The 14,036-nt window shown below is 46.4% G+C and overlaps 1 protein-coding gene across 3 annotated transcripts in view; it reads right to left on the reverse strand.

The window, feature by feature from the left end:
* Positions 1 to 14,036, reverse strand: part of ETV6 (ETS variant transcription factor 6) — a 232,567-nt gene that overhangs the window by 132,220 nt on the left and 86,311 nt on the right. For 2 of the 3 annotated variants that reach the window (XM_045073229.1, XM_045073227.1), the window contains exon 2: positions 7,430 to 7,559. In XM_045073229.1, the coding sequence (XP_044929164.1) occupies positions 7,430 to 7,559 (130 nt within the window). The remainder of the gene's footprint in view (positions 1 to 7,429; positions 7,560 to 14,036) is intronic. The other variant, XM_045073228.1, reaches the window with a different exon arrangement.

Genomic DNA, 14,036 nt, shown 5'->3' on the forward strand with positions numbered 1-14,036 from the left:
GGATTGTGTAGCCATATATCAAATTGGCCACGGAACTTATGAACAGGGGCCCTAAACATGCCAAGAGAAAGACCACGGAGCTCCTGATGGTTGGGAAGTCTGAGGGGAGACAGTTGAGAGGAGACAGAAGAAATGGGAGTATCATTTATTTCCTGTTGTTCAAGTCGCCACTCAGAGGGCTGACTGGTTCTCATGGGCTCTTACTTCTAGATGGCTGCCTGTCTTAGTCTGTCATCATCTCTCCATATTGGTCTAGAATAGCGTGGGATGTCTCTGGGGTCACCTCAATAACCCACGGCACCAGGGAGGGACCACCAACTGCCAAAAGCTTCCAAACATCAACTTCCGAATTCCAAGGACATGGAGAGCCCTCCCTTCCCCACCCCCCCAGGACCAAGGCGCTTTGTCAGAGCTTCTGCCGGAGGAACTGCCTTAAATGTACACAGAGCGCACGGCATGAAATGCAAAGTGAAAGAAAAGGTCAATAGACCTCTGGTTATATATTTAAAAGGGGGGGGGGCCTCTATAAATAGCTGCATTTATTGAAGCTGCTTCCTTATCAGGAAGCATGGAGCTAGGAATTAACGTCTGCCTGCATCGGAAATTCTTTCAGACTGCAAGCCCAAAAAGGAAATTTCCCTTCCAAAGCATCCTGGCTGTTCTCTGGCGGGCTGTTTTTTCTCCTCAAGCTGTTTGAAGCAGCTAAGCAGGGCTCCGTGCTGCTGGAAAAGTAGAAAGCCTTCAGGCATTTGAGTGTGGAAAAGTGGAGGCACCCAAAGGAAGGCTTAGGGGAAACAAGATCTAAAACACGGGTGGCTGGCCATCTTTGTTAGAAGTCCTTACTACTCTGTCAGATGCTGACTGAGAATTAAATCTTCCCCATGTCCTTGCCTCAACTCTGCTGGTGACGTCATGACACGTCACAGGCAGCTGTGCAAGGGGAGGCCATTTTTGGAATACTGATAACAACAGAGGACAGGGGAGGACTTGCTAGGTTTGAGAAGAGTAGGGAAGGCTCAGGAAGGAGACTTACAGACTCCGGCAAGACCGATGAAGAAAACCATGCCAGAGAGAGGTAAAAAGAGTGGCAGGTAGGAAAGTGCCTTGAGAGGAGAACTTAGCTCCCAGAAATCATGGTGTTGTTAGAGGATTTATCTAACAACTCATTTCCAGGGTGACTTAGGGAAATCAGTTCAATGCCATGTAGACAAAAGTCTAGCTCTTTCTTTAGTGAAACAAACAAGGACATACATGCTTCTCTTGGCCCTTGAAAATGAGGAAGCCACCCCCTACCCAGGCTATTTATCAGCTTGGGAAACTGAAAGAGCTCTAGCGAGTTGCTGGCCACTGTTTGCTAGGCACTGTGTGAGGTGCTACCCTGATCCTTATTGCAAACCCTTACGAGTAAGTGTATTAGACCATGAGAGTTTTAGAGAAGTTAAATCATCTTTGTAAATGAAAGAGGAAGCCCTGGAATGCAAACCCACTCAGGTAGGTCTGTATGAACCCCAGCCCTTCCTACTACAAGGCCTTTTCATTTGGAAAGGCAAAAAAAAGCAGGAGGACCTGTTCCCAGGTCATTCCTGGTGAAATGCCAGGGGATTTGGGGACATGGCTGAGCCCCACTCCTGGAGCTGGCCCTCTGAGGCTTTCACGGCCAGCTCTATCCCTCTGGTTGCAGACAGAAACTAAACATCAACCTGAGCTCATGAGAGCGAAGAGAGAGGAAGAGTAGAGGCGCGTGGGCAAGACCAGAATGACTTATTCATAGTGACCACCTCTGGTTCCTCGTGGAAGCTGACCTGTTGAGGTTCAGCTCAAATGAATGGCCAGGTGCACGACCAGAGCCAAAGCACTCCTGGTCTCTGTACCCATGGCTGGGCCAACTCCAAAGTCAGGGCGGCTGCTACTTCCAAGGCCACAAGACTCTGTCATTATGTGTTCTCCCAAGAAGTGTCAGTGGTGACTTCCAAAGTAGATACCGCATTTGGCTCTGCACAGGCTTGGGTCAACCTGGACAATTCGGGGGGCCTATCGGAACCATAGTCAACTCATCAATAAAACAGACTTCGTAACACCAGCTTCAAAGACTCTTGCATGACTAAATGAGATAATATATAGGAGCACATGCTGAAGCTTGTAACAATATAAAATACGAAATACGATTATGTTTAACTCCCATTTTTGCCTCTTCTTAGGGAACAAAATTAACTTGCAAGTATATAAAATGGTGGGTTGCTCTAGCTAATTAGGAAAGTGAGGCACTGCATCTCTTTTCACTACCCTAGTTCTAATATAGCCTGGCTTGCCATGTGACTGTCTTCAACTCCGTTACTCTGCTGAGAAGGCAAAATCACCAAGTGGGTGAGCCACGAGGTAACGTTTCCAAAGGAAGGCATTAAATTAAGTTATTAAACACACACAAGTAGGAGTAGTAACGTAAGAATTTTGAAAGATTCACAAGGAAAGGAAGTAGAGCCAAGGGACTATTTCTGGTGTTCTGATTCTAGAAAACTGAGCGGCTATTATGGCTATTTATTAACCTGCAACAGCATAAACCGTAACCCTATTAAATATGATGAATGAGTCCTAGGATATGATTTTTAAATATCAATTCACGGGCAGTTATAAGGCCAAACCGGCACCGCAGAATGCCGAGTCTCCGGGCAAAGCGACACCATCAACCTGTGATTAGAGGTGACTCTATCGGCTGCATCCGAAGTGATTATGTGAGAAGGAATTTAAAATAAAGAAAAGACACTTAGTGATTTAAATTCTGCCTACATAAGTCTGAAGCACACTTTCTATGATCAGATGGGCAGCCCTAAGCATCGCTGTCAGAGGCTGAGTGTTTCACAGGGTTGATACCTCCTCGTGAGGCACCCACGGCGGCCCTCTCACCACACACACCTCCCTCAGGAATTTACAAGAAGGTGGTCTTTGGGCAGACAAATTAGGAAAGTCTCCTGGCCAGGGGCACCCAGGTGGCTCCGTCGGTTAAGCGACTGCCTTCAGCTCAGATCAGGATCTCAGGGTCCTAGGATTGAGTACTGTGTTGGGCTCCCTGCTCAGCTAGGAGTCTGCTTCTCCCTCTGCCCCCCTCTCTCTGCTCATGCTCTTCTTTCTCTTGAATAAATAAATGAAAAATATTTAAAAATGAAGTATGGAAGGAAGGAAGGTAGGATGGATGGATCTCCCCGTCACATCATGAGGACCCTTGTGAGAATGAGGCAAAAGACTTCACTGGCTGGGGGCGCCTGGGTGGCTCAGTGGGTTGGACCGCTGCCTTCGGCTCAGGTCATGATCTCGGGGTCCTGGGATCGAGTCCCACATCGGGCTCTGTGCTCAGCAGGGAGCCTGCTTCCCTCTCTCTCTCTCTCTCTGCCTGCCTCTCTGCCTACTTGTGATCTCTGTCTGTCAAATAAATAAATAAAATCTTTAAAAAAAAAAAAAAGACTTCACTGGCTGGAGAATCAAGAAGGAGCTCCTCTTGGCACGATCGGGGGTCTTTGGTCCTTTAAGTGTTTTCAAGGTACAGTGAGAGGCTTTGTTCCCATTAAGGACTAGAACTTTGTGTGTCCCACCTACCTGCTGTAATTGTTACACTTTAGTTCTTCTACCCTCAACCTTAAAAAGAAGTCAGTACCCTTTGCAGAAGGAGAAATGGATATAAAGAGGAAGCCCTTTCTGTCTTCTCCATAAGCGTATGGTGTCTGCTCTCCTAGTGAAACAGGCAGGTTCCAGAAACCCGCTGCAGGACCACTGACGGGGCCCGGCTTGCACGTGTGGGCAGCGAGGAGGCCAGGCCAGAATGGCGTGGGGCTGGCCCTTCTCCCCTGGGCTCTCCTCCTTTCCCAGGCCTAGACTACCCCACCCGGTCCTAGTAAGTCCTTTGTAATCACCACTTAACACTTGGCTCCATTTACCACTTTGTTTTTATCACAGGCACAGAGAAGGAGAGGCATTAGTTTCTACTTCTCGATAGCTTGCTAATTTGTCACACTCTGTCTTCAGAATAAAAAGGTGAGAAACCCTCAGTATGAGGATCTTCACTATTACAGGCCCTGCCTTCCCTCCAACCAGGAAAGGATATATTTTGACTTAAGAACGAAAAGAGAAAAAGAGTTAAGGGAGAAGGTTTATCTGGAGATCAAGAAGGACAATGGTTTGGAAAGAAGCGACTTTGAGGCACACAGTCTGGAGAGTATCTCTTTAAAACAAGCAGCTAAAAATGCTTTCGACCTAGCAATACCATAAATGTCCTGCTGCTGTCTTGGCTTTCAGATTCTTCCCCGTACTTTCCATGAGCATTCCATTGGGAATTGTCTGGAATCCCAGATTAAAACAGCAATAACCCAATTCCGTTGTTAGAATATTTATTTTCTTTTTGGTTTGGAAACCCAGCTGGGACGCATCTTCCAAGTATATGGTGCAGCCTCAACCATCCTGGGGGGCTGCGTGAGACGTTTCTCAAACAGCTCGATGGGCAGCTGAATCCTGGAATCTGAGGAGGAGGAGGGCAGCTTGGCCGCATGTGGAAAGCCCCAGCTGAGGACAGACAGAAAGAGCCTGGGAGCCTCCATTTTCAGAGGATTCAGTCCAGATGTCGGGACCAATGGGGCTCAGAGTCAGGCTGCCAGAGAGAAGGCATCACCCTGACCTGAATCCATACTCTAACACCTGATTATATTCTAAGGGCGGCAGGGATTTGCTGCAGTCCTGTATTTGATCATTATATATGTGGGAACCCATCCATCCGTCCATCCATCCATCCATCCAACCATCTGAGGGACATAAGCAAACTATTCCACAACCCACTGACCGGTTAGAAGATTCCAGCCATAAACCATTTCTGCCACTACAGCCACATCAGTGAATACCAGCAAAGTGTCAACTCTGAATTCATCCATCTATCCAAAAAGTATTTATAAAACACACTTACATAGTGGCATAATAGATAAGAGTGTAGGCTCTGGAGTCAGAATGGAGTTTGAATCCCGACTGTACCCTTTATTAACTGTGTGACCTTGGCAGGTTCCTTAAATTCTCAAAGCCCTAAATTCCTTATATGTGGCCCAAATATTAAAAGAATATCTACCTTACACGTATTGCTGGGAGAATGAAGCAAAATAATTTACATAAAGGACTCCACACAGTGCCTGGACCAAGGCCTGCAAAGCAGGGGTAGGCAGCCCAGCTGAGGCCCGAGAGGAAACCGTCTACTTCAGAAACAGTGCTGGCATGGGAGACAGTTCCAAGTACGGAGAAGGACTCCCTAAGTGAGCTCATGACAGTTCAAGGTGAAGAGGGCCGTTAAATGTTCTCTTTTTGCAGCACAACACTGTAGAGTAGGGAAACTGGGTAGTACGGTGACTGACTCATGGTCAGCCAGCTAGTTTAAGAGTAGAACTAATAAGGAGTGAAGATCTTCAGACTAGTTAGTCTGGTGTGTTTCTCCGTTTCTTCTGCCACAGTGACTACCTATAGGGGAGGCATAGGTAAAAGGGCTGTGGTAAAAGGGCTTCCAAAAATAAAGGCATCCAGAGGCAAATCAAGAGTCAGGGCCTCCTTGGGGGTGGGGGGATGTCTCAAAACAAAGGGATTAAAAAGCTATGAGAGAAATCTCTGTTTAGGACAAGTGTTCACACATTTTTCCCCCTTTACTTGACTTTAAATTCTGTAAGGACAAGGAGTTTGGTCTGTTTTGTTCACTTCGGTATTCCCAGCACCCACAAGAGTGTCCAGTGCAGCACAGATGATCAATAACTATTCGTGGAGTAAATAAGTGAAGGAGACTAGATGGCAGGGGTATTCTGCCTGCACGGCATGAGCCTGTTCGATTTGGAAGTGATTATTCCTAGAGTGAATGTACTGGACACAGGACAGCCTCTGGAGGAAAGGATGCTATTACCTGACTCTGGTTTCTTTTCCAGTCCCATCTACTCCTCTGGCTTCCCATCGCTCCTGTTTACCAAGGACAACAGTGCCCGCCATCATGATCCTGGCACGGCATGGCTACAGTCCCAATCTCACCTTCAAAAGTTCATTGTGGAGAAGGTGGGAGAGTGGTACTCTGCCCTTTACCTGCTTGCACAAGGTGGAATGTGCGGACTGTCATTTGTAGTAGCTTTGTAAATACTGACTGAAGCTGAAGCTGAAGCTGAAGGAAGGGTTCTCGTAGCACTCAGCTCCTCTGGGTAAGCCCAGCTACCCTCCTCATTGGAGGAGAAGGGATAAGCCAGCAATATTCCCCTAGGACTTCCCAGCAACACAATCACCTGATTCCCTGAATTCTCACACGGCGAACGAAGAGGAGCCTACATCCTGTCTCTTTTTATTCTCTACTTTCAGCAGGCTACCTTCTGGCTTCTGAGGGGGGATGGAATAAGAGGCAGCAAATATCCCGGGGAGCGTCCCCATGCCAGAAAGACAGAGCAAGCACAACCATGTCACTGCTAAAGTATGAGGAATCAGCCAGGGAAGGGCCAAGGTGACCCCCTGTGTCTTCTACAACCTGGACCTGTGCCCTCAGGACAACATTCAAGTCAGAAAATCTGGCATTTTCTTGGCCACTGAGATCCGGGTGGGAATCAGGTGACTCATTCTCCCCAGCTGCCCCATCACGCTGTACCATCTAGGCTGGGTGGCAGCACAGGAAAGGAAGACAAAAAGGAAATGACAGGTGTTGGCTGCTTTGGAGGCTGGCCCCGAGATCACAAGTGGGTTGGCCCTGGTGCTCTGCCAAGCTGCAGTTGAGGACTGGGACAGGGAGCCGGGAGAGGCAAGGGACGGAGGTGATCTAAGAGAGAAAGGGGGAAAGAGACGCAAACTGATCAGAGCCACAGGGCCAAGGCCGGGCAAGAGAACAGGAGAGGGGAGGAGAAGAAAGGACAGAACAGGAAGGCCATATCCAGGCAGGAAAATGAAGGAAAGAAAAGCAGCCCGCATGCATGGAGGAGAGGGGCAGGCTCTATAAAGAAAGGAAGAACACAGCCTAAAAGCAAAGCAGGGAGGGAGTCTGACTCAGGAACTGCCCCAAATTTCCGGCCCATGAAAATACTAAAAAGAGGAGTTAAGTATGAACCTAGGGAGACGGAAAAACTTCCCCCCAAAAGTTCCCTTTGCCTCTTAGGAGATCTAGTGGATTCTGCCATACAGTACACATTTCCAGATGTTGGGGGTAATGCGGCAACAGGGGACAGGCGTTTCAAGCTTCTCGATGGGCTGCAAAGCAGCTTCGCAAAGTGGACCCCGAGTGACAGTCTCAGAGCTTGCCCCTCTCCAGCCCCAAGCCCCACGCCCCACCCCTGCCCCGCCACACACACACAGTCGCGCAGTCGGTCCTTCCCCTGTCAGTCAGTCCATCCTTCTGTCGGTGGCACTGGGAATCCGTCCTCCCACCCCCGCGCACGCGCCGACAGACACTCACGCAGGTGCGCGGGCAGGCGGATCGAGTCGTCCTCCATCCTGAGCGCTCGGGGCACTGGAACATGAAGCGGAGTCGAGGAAGCGTAACTCGGCACTGGGCTCTCGGGAGGTGTATATGAAATTCGTTCCTGCTGTTAAAAAGAAGGGCAGGAAGAGAGGAGGGGGAAGAAGACAATGAAGGCTTGGAACTGACTTGGGTGTGAAAACAAGGAGAGGGGTGGGGAGCAAAGGGGGCATTTGAGGAGGGGGTGGCCCAGGCTCCACAGCAATCCCTCTCACCCCTCTCCAGCCACTCCATATACTTAGTTGTCTTTCAGAGCTCCAGCATTTGGGATTTCTAACAAGGTTCTGGAAAGGCTGAACATCGGGCTTCTCCTTCGGACTGGGGTCAAGAGGTGTCCATTTCCCCCTCTCCACACTAGTGATTTGTTCAAGTGCAGAGGAGAGAGGAGGTGGAGGAAATGAAACGGCATGTCCAAGAGAACGGCTCTCAAAAATTTCTTGTCCAAGTCCCATAATTAATGTCACCCTGCATTAAAACAACGTTTCCTCTTCTCTGGCAACATCCCCAGCTTCTAATACAAATATGATTCTGTACTCAGACCCAATGAGAGGTGAGCTCAAAGTGACGGCTTGTAAGTTCTACATTTAGTTCATAAATCTACAAGCAAGATTCTTCTCTGATCCACCTACCTCATTATAAACCAAAAATACCCAGTTTAATTTCTTCCTTCATAGCAGGGAATTATCTGCAACAGTAATGGCATCTCTTGTCCCTTCATTCTCCAACTCAGAATGGATACTTTTCCTTCCTTCTGAAGTATTTCAGAGCTCCTTCAAGAACACTCTGCATTTAAGGCAAGTACTGCTTCACTGAAGATCCTGACTCAACTGACAAGGAAAGGGGGGAGGGGAACTTACTTCTGCAGATACACTGTTTAAATTCAAACAGACAGTGTTTGTTGGAGCAATTAAAACAACTGGAAGGGATGGGAAGGATTATTACCAGGCTTTAAGTTAAAACACAGCGAATAATGGCAAGGAACCAACTATTATGTTTAGCGAGAAGAGCAGTGCAATTTGCATCTTAGATCAATTACTTTGACTTAAAGTCTATACATAAATAAACGGAACTTCCATTCTTTTTGTGGTTCAGCTGGGCAAAGTAAAGTGGGACATACAAGGCCCAAAAATTAATTGGGGGAGAAAGACCAGTAAGATGCCATTAGGAATACAAAAAGCAAGAGCAAAAGAAAAATCACAGATGAAAATAAAGCAAAGGAGGTGTTTATGTTTTGGAAAGATGGTTCTCTAACATTTTATATTTCATCAAATGTGCAAAGGGAAGCAGGGGAGTCCCCCTGGCTCTACAACCAAATTAAAGCTTCTCTTCTGCTCAGAGCCTGGAAAGTTTGGTGGTTGTGGTAGGAAGTTTCGATTTTAAATGAATATGTACATATTTCTGTAATTTCCGAATGGAATCGCTAGACCTTCCCTGAGGCATCCTCTGCCAGCAACTAGGGCATTTGGAATATTTCCATTTAAACATACATCCTAAACTCTCCTCATGAATTTCTTAATTAAAGGCAGATGCACATATCCTAGATTTCATTGCTATATCAATCAAGATGGCCAGTGAAAGGTCACCCAGGGCAAAAGCTTCAACTTCATTTTTCTGGAATTTCATCCATCACACATATTTTGAGCACCTCTAGCTTAAGGAGGAGTTATACTTTTTGGTGTTTGGCTTGGGGTTTTTGGGGTGAAAAAGGCAAAGACATCAACACACCTATGGGAAACATACAAAATCTGTTTAAGGGTTTTTCAAGTGAGATGGGCTTTTTAAGCATTCTAAACACAGTCTGTTTTTCTAGTTTAACAAATTCTCCACACACTTCAACTCTCGAAAAGAGAGGGGGAAAAAAAAAAAACCCAGTCCCAATATATGTCTAGATATCTTATCTGCCGTTAACTTTATTCCCAGAAATAGCTTTGTTTTGTTAGGGTTTTTGCAGAAGTGAAACTGTTGATGAAGAAAACATAGCGCAGCCAAAGAGTTTTCAAATGGCATGGCACAAGTGCGAGAAAAAAAAGAGATGGCATTTCATAATGTGATGACTGTCTCTTAAAGCAAGGAGAGACTCATCAAATCCTGCAATTGGTCCCTGGGATAGGCCTCGTCATCCCAGCTCCCTCGCCCCTCACCAAGTCCATCGAGGACAAAAATGGAAGAAACCCAGCTCCCCATATGGATTTTACTTTGTTTCCTGGAAAATCTACCTCTAGCCTACTGGTAAGAGTCAAGCTAGGTATCACCTTTAAAACGTATGTATTCTGACTTGCTAAATTATCACCACTGTCCCTTCATTTCACTGTCCTTTCTCAGGAGGATCCCCCCTCTCCATTTCACCCCCATGTCCAAACAATTCTAGATGGAGACAGATTCTAGATTCTTGTTCTGGAAGACAGTTTCTACTCAGCAACATTCCATGCAACACCATAAGCTTGGGATGGGAAGCTCTTTTTTAAAGGTTCCATGAAGAGATTTGTCAGTAGTAGCAGAAGAGAGGGGGTGCCTTGTCTAAGAGTGGGAAAAGCGAAATGCACTTCTAGGACCTTGAGCAATATGCTAGCAGCCATTACACACCTATCCTGACCCCGGTTCAGCAGCCAGGAGAGCATTCGTGGGACCGCAGAAAGGACACCATGCAGGACATGGGCTCCTTTCCTAAACGGAACAAAACACATGCCCGGGAATCCCACACCGCAGGCTTATCTCCCTTTGTCTCTCTTTTTGTTAATTTCTAGGGAGACTCACACAGTTCACATTGTTTCATCTATTCCTATAACCAGACACTTAACAGACTATCAGCAATTAGAAATAGGAAACAAACACTATATCAGATGGAAACATCTAGACAGAGAGGCTCAAGGAGGGCAACATCTAATTTCTCAAATGAAGGAAACCTCTTTATCCTCACAACTGCTTCTGGGGTCCAACCCTCAGCAAAGGGAAGCGGGAACACCCGCTTACAGCTCATTCACCTCAAAAGCAAATTGTCAGTCGGATGAAAACCAGAGGTGTTTTATTTTAACAGTACAGAGGGGATAATGACTTTCCCAAGAGGATTATAACCACTGCTCTAATTAAATTAAAATGCTACAGACAGAGATATTAATGCATTCAAGTGTTGTTGGGGGATAAACTGCCGGCGGAGGTCAATGGTGTGACTGAAAAGGCCGTGATGTGGTTACATTATTGTTTAGATGCTAAAAAAAATAAAATAAAATAAAATAATAAAATAAAATGTGCTTCTCTCAAATTTGCAGACACAACCTATCAAACCAACCTACAGAACAAAAGCAAAGCATCACCATTTCTGAGACCAATTGTAATATCTAAGGTGGGGGGGGCGGGGAGCAGCAGAAAGCTCTGAAAAGAGAAAATAAGGCTAAAAATAGTTTTAGGCAAGGGATGAAATGTAAATTTCACTAACCATTATAGAAAGCTTTTCTTTTCTTTTCTTTCTTTCTTTCTTTTTTTTTTTTTTACTTTAAATGGAAGACGGAGTAGAATTGCTGCAAGCATTGAATTACCTGAACCAAAATAGGTTTATTCCCTGTCCTCTTTCCTCCCCCAAACCATGAAGGGCCAGTGAAGGGTACCCATTGGATTTTGCTCATTTTTAAATCAAGTGCTTAGGAGCCTGTGACTACCACCTAAAATGAGCTTAAGGATTTTATGCTCCGTAGAAAAATGGTATTTTCTCCCCTCCTCCCCACCCCATGGTTACATATCACAGAATAGAAGAGTCAAAAAATGAATATTCTTATTACCAAAAACATCTTCCCTTTTCAAAATTATTCAATACAGAGCCTCTATAAATCACTGGGATCCCCCTGGTGCATTTACACATTTGTTTTTACACCATTAGTTCTTTAAAGACGCTGAAGGGTTGAGACACTTAGAGCCTGTCGCTAATTAAATATTAACTTCCTGGAAATAAAGATAAAGTGTTTCTGGAACTGAGAGACACAGAAGCAAAGTCTGGTTGTACTTAAAAAAGATGGTTTACAGGTCATTTTAAAGATTCCTCTAAAGCGCAAGTGTCCTGGATTTAGGCACTGTTTTTCCCAAAATAGCCCCCAGCCCCACTCGGAATGCCAGATGACCCCAAGGATGGTTTCTGAGGCCCATGTACAGTCCTGAGGAGGAAGAGTGCCACGAAAACAGACAGGGAGACCATCTCTCAGGGAAATTAGGGTAAAAACTCTACAGGTGCCTTTGCGTCCTGCTACACTGAGTGGTGCCCCTTTGCTGCACTGAAACTGACACCTCCGCCAAGATGGCAAACAGCAGGGCCCGAGGTGCAGTGGGCAAGCTAGTAACACCCAAGCTTTGGAGAGAAAGAGCTCTTTTTCACCCTGCAGGCTTTCAGGAGAGCTGCCGGGGAAAGCTGATGCTTGCCACCACAGTTTGTCTTCTATAGATGGAAGAGAAAACATGTCTCCCGTAGGAAGTGACTTACTGAGCTTCGATAAACTGAAGTTGGAATGCACAATTATTTAAGTCCACTCTTCTGGCTGCAAAATGATGCAAGGGGGTGGCTAGAGCTTTTATTAAATAAGTTTTCATTAACCAGCAAAATCCCTATGTCACCCCAAAACTGAGCAAGACAGAAACTGGAGCGGCACAGTTTTCGATTCGGTGGATGCAAACAGACGTGCACAAGAACCTGAACTAATACACTCTCGAGCGCCAATTTCTTGCACTGAAAAACTGTTGAATATTTTGTTCACCCCCAAAGGTAGCGAGATCAGCTTGGAGAACTTGGGGAAAGATGCAAACGCCTATCTGCTTTGCTATATACACACTGTACCCACAGCACAGGCCACGGCGGCTTTGGCCTTTCTCCAGAAGGAAGCAGTATGCCTTAGGGTCTAGGATCTACTTGGGGATCCACTTCAGAACTCTGACGGGGAGTCTCTTGGAGGCTCCGAGAGACATCTATCCCAGTGGCCCAAGCAGGCCCTCCTCCTAGTGCCTAGCTCCTTTCCTGAGAGAAACATCCCTCTGGGTGCTGGGTCACTGGATTTTTCAGCCCGATGGGTCTTTGGCTTTTAAAATGCTTGCAGTCATTTCATGGGGGAAAACAGTGGGGATACCCTTGCAAATGAGGATACGTGCAGCTGCACTCCTAGTCCCTGTGGCTCTGTTCTTATTGCCCAGATACCCATTCAGCCCTTGGAACGGGCTGTGGGAGGGTGTCTCCAACAAACCACATACACACCGATGGAGAGATCTTCCTAGGAGCCCGGCTTCATGGGTCTACGAAAGGCTCTTGCCTTGGACATCTGAGCAGATGAGTTCAGGACCTGAAATATGCATATTCCTGTATATTTACAATGGAAATAGCCCCCTTCCTCACCTTCCAGGCCTAAAATCAGAAGACAGCGTATCGTGTCTGTCATTCAGACTCAATTAGTTACAGCATCTCTCTTTTTTTTTTTAAGGTTTTATTTATTTATTTGACAGACAGAGATCACAAGTAGGGAGAGAGGCAGGCAGAGAGAGGGGGGAAGCCGGCTCCCCGCTGAGCAAAGAGCCCGATACAGAGCTTGATCCCAGGACCCTGAGATCATGACCTGAGCCGAAGGGCAGAGGCTTAACCCACTGAGCCACCCAGGCACCCCTAGTCACAGCATCTTAAGTCTTCCCTTTGCCCAGAACTCTGTTCTCCGTGTACAGCAAAGTGAATAAAAAGAGGCATGAGCAATGGGCCCCACAGTCAAACATTGCCATAGAAGATCACGAGGGTGTTTTATTCCTCCGTGGTTGTTATGAATACTTCGGCATTCATCAGGCATCCGCAAGCAGCCAACACCTGTACTAGGCGTCATAAATTCTGCCACCTCAAGTCCTCAAATTTCCAAAACAGTCCCAATATTTAAAAGCCTGTACCACTTTACCCATACATATACATGGGCCCTCATAATAAATACTTACACCCTTCAGAACATATGTGCCAATCTTGGTTGGAATATACAGTCACTGGAACCATCAGGAAGGGGAGCTAACACTCAGGGAACACTTGGAATGTGCTTGCCATGAAGCCTCTATTTTAGAATCATAATAACCCTGCCAGGAAGGCACAATCGTCTCCATTCCACACAAGGAACCTGACCTGGAGATCGCAGCGGTTCAGTGATCCTGTTGAAGTCTCCAGCTCATGAGAGAGTACGACTGGTATAAAGAGGAGAAATAAGATACGACATTTAAGTAGCACCAGCTCATCCGTGGTAGCTCTACAACTTACGGGGAATCCCCAGAGAGAAGGTTGTAAGACCTTCTGGAACCCCCAGAGAGAATCCCAAGGTCGTAAGGGTCATTGCAGACAGAATCCCAAGGTCATGAGAGTCATTGCAGACAGAAGTCCAAAGTCATAAGAGTCATTGCAGAGAGAAGTCCAAGGTCATAAGAGTCATTGCAGCTCTGGAAGATTCCATTGCTTTGTGCCCTTACTCCTCACAGAATCGTGTGGGGCTCCTGAGGGTCATGCCACAGAGCCACCTAAGCCAGGGTGCTGGCTTTCTGAAGCCTGTTACTT

This window comes from Mustela putorius, unplaced genomic scaffold (genome assembly GCF_011764305.1).
Source record: "Mustela putorius furo isolate JIRA1106 unplaced genomic scaffold, ASM1176430v1.1 tig00537227_pilon_pilon_pilon, whole genome shotgun sequence".
Taxonomy (NCBI): Eukaryota; Metazoa; Chordata; class Mammalia; order Carnivora; family Mustelidae; genus Mustela; species Mustela putorius.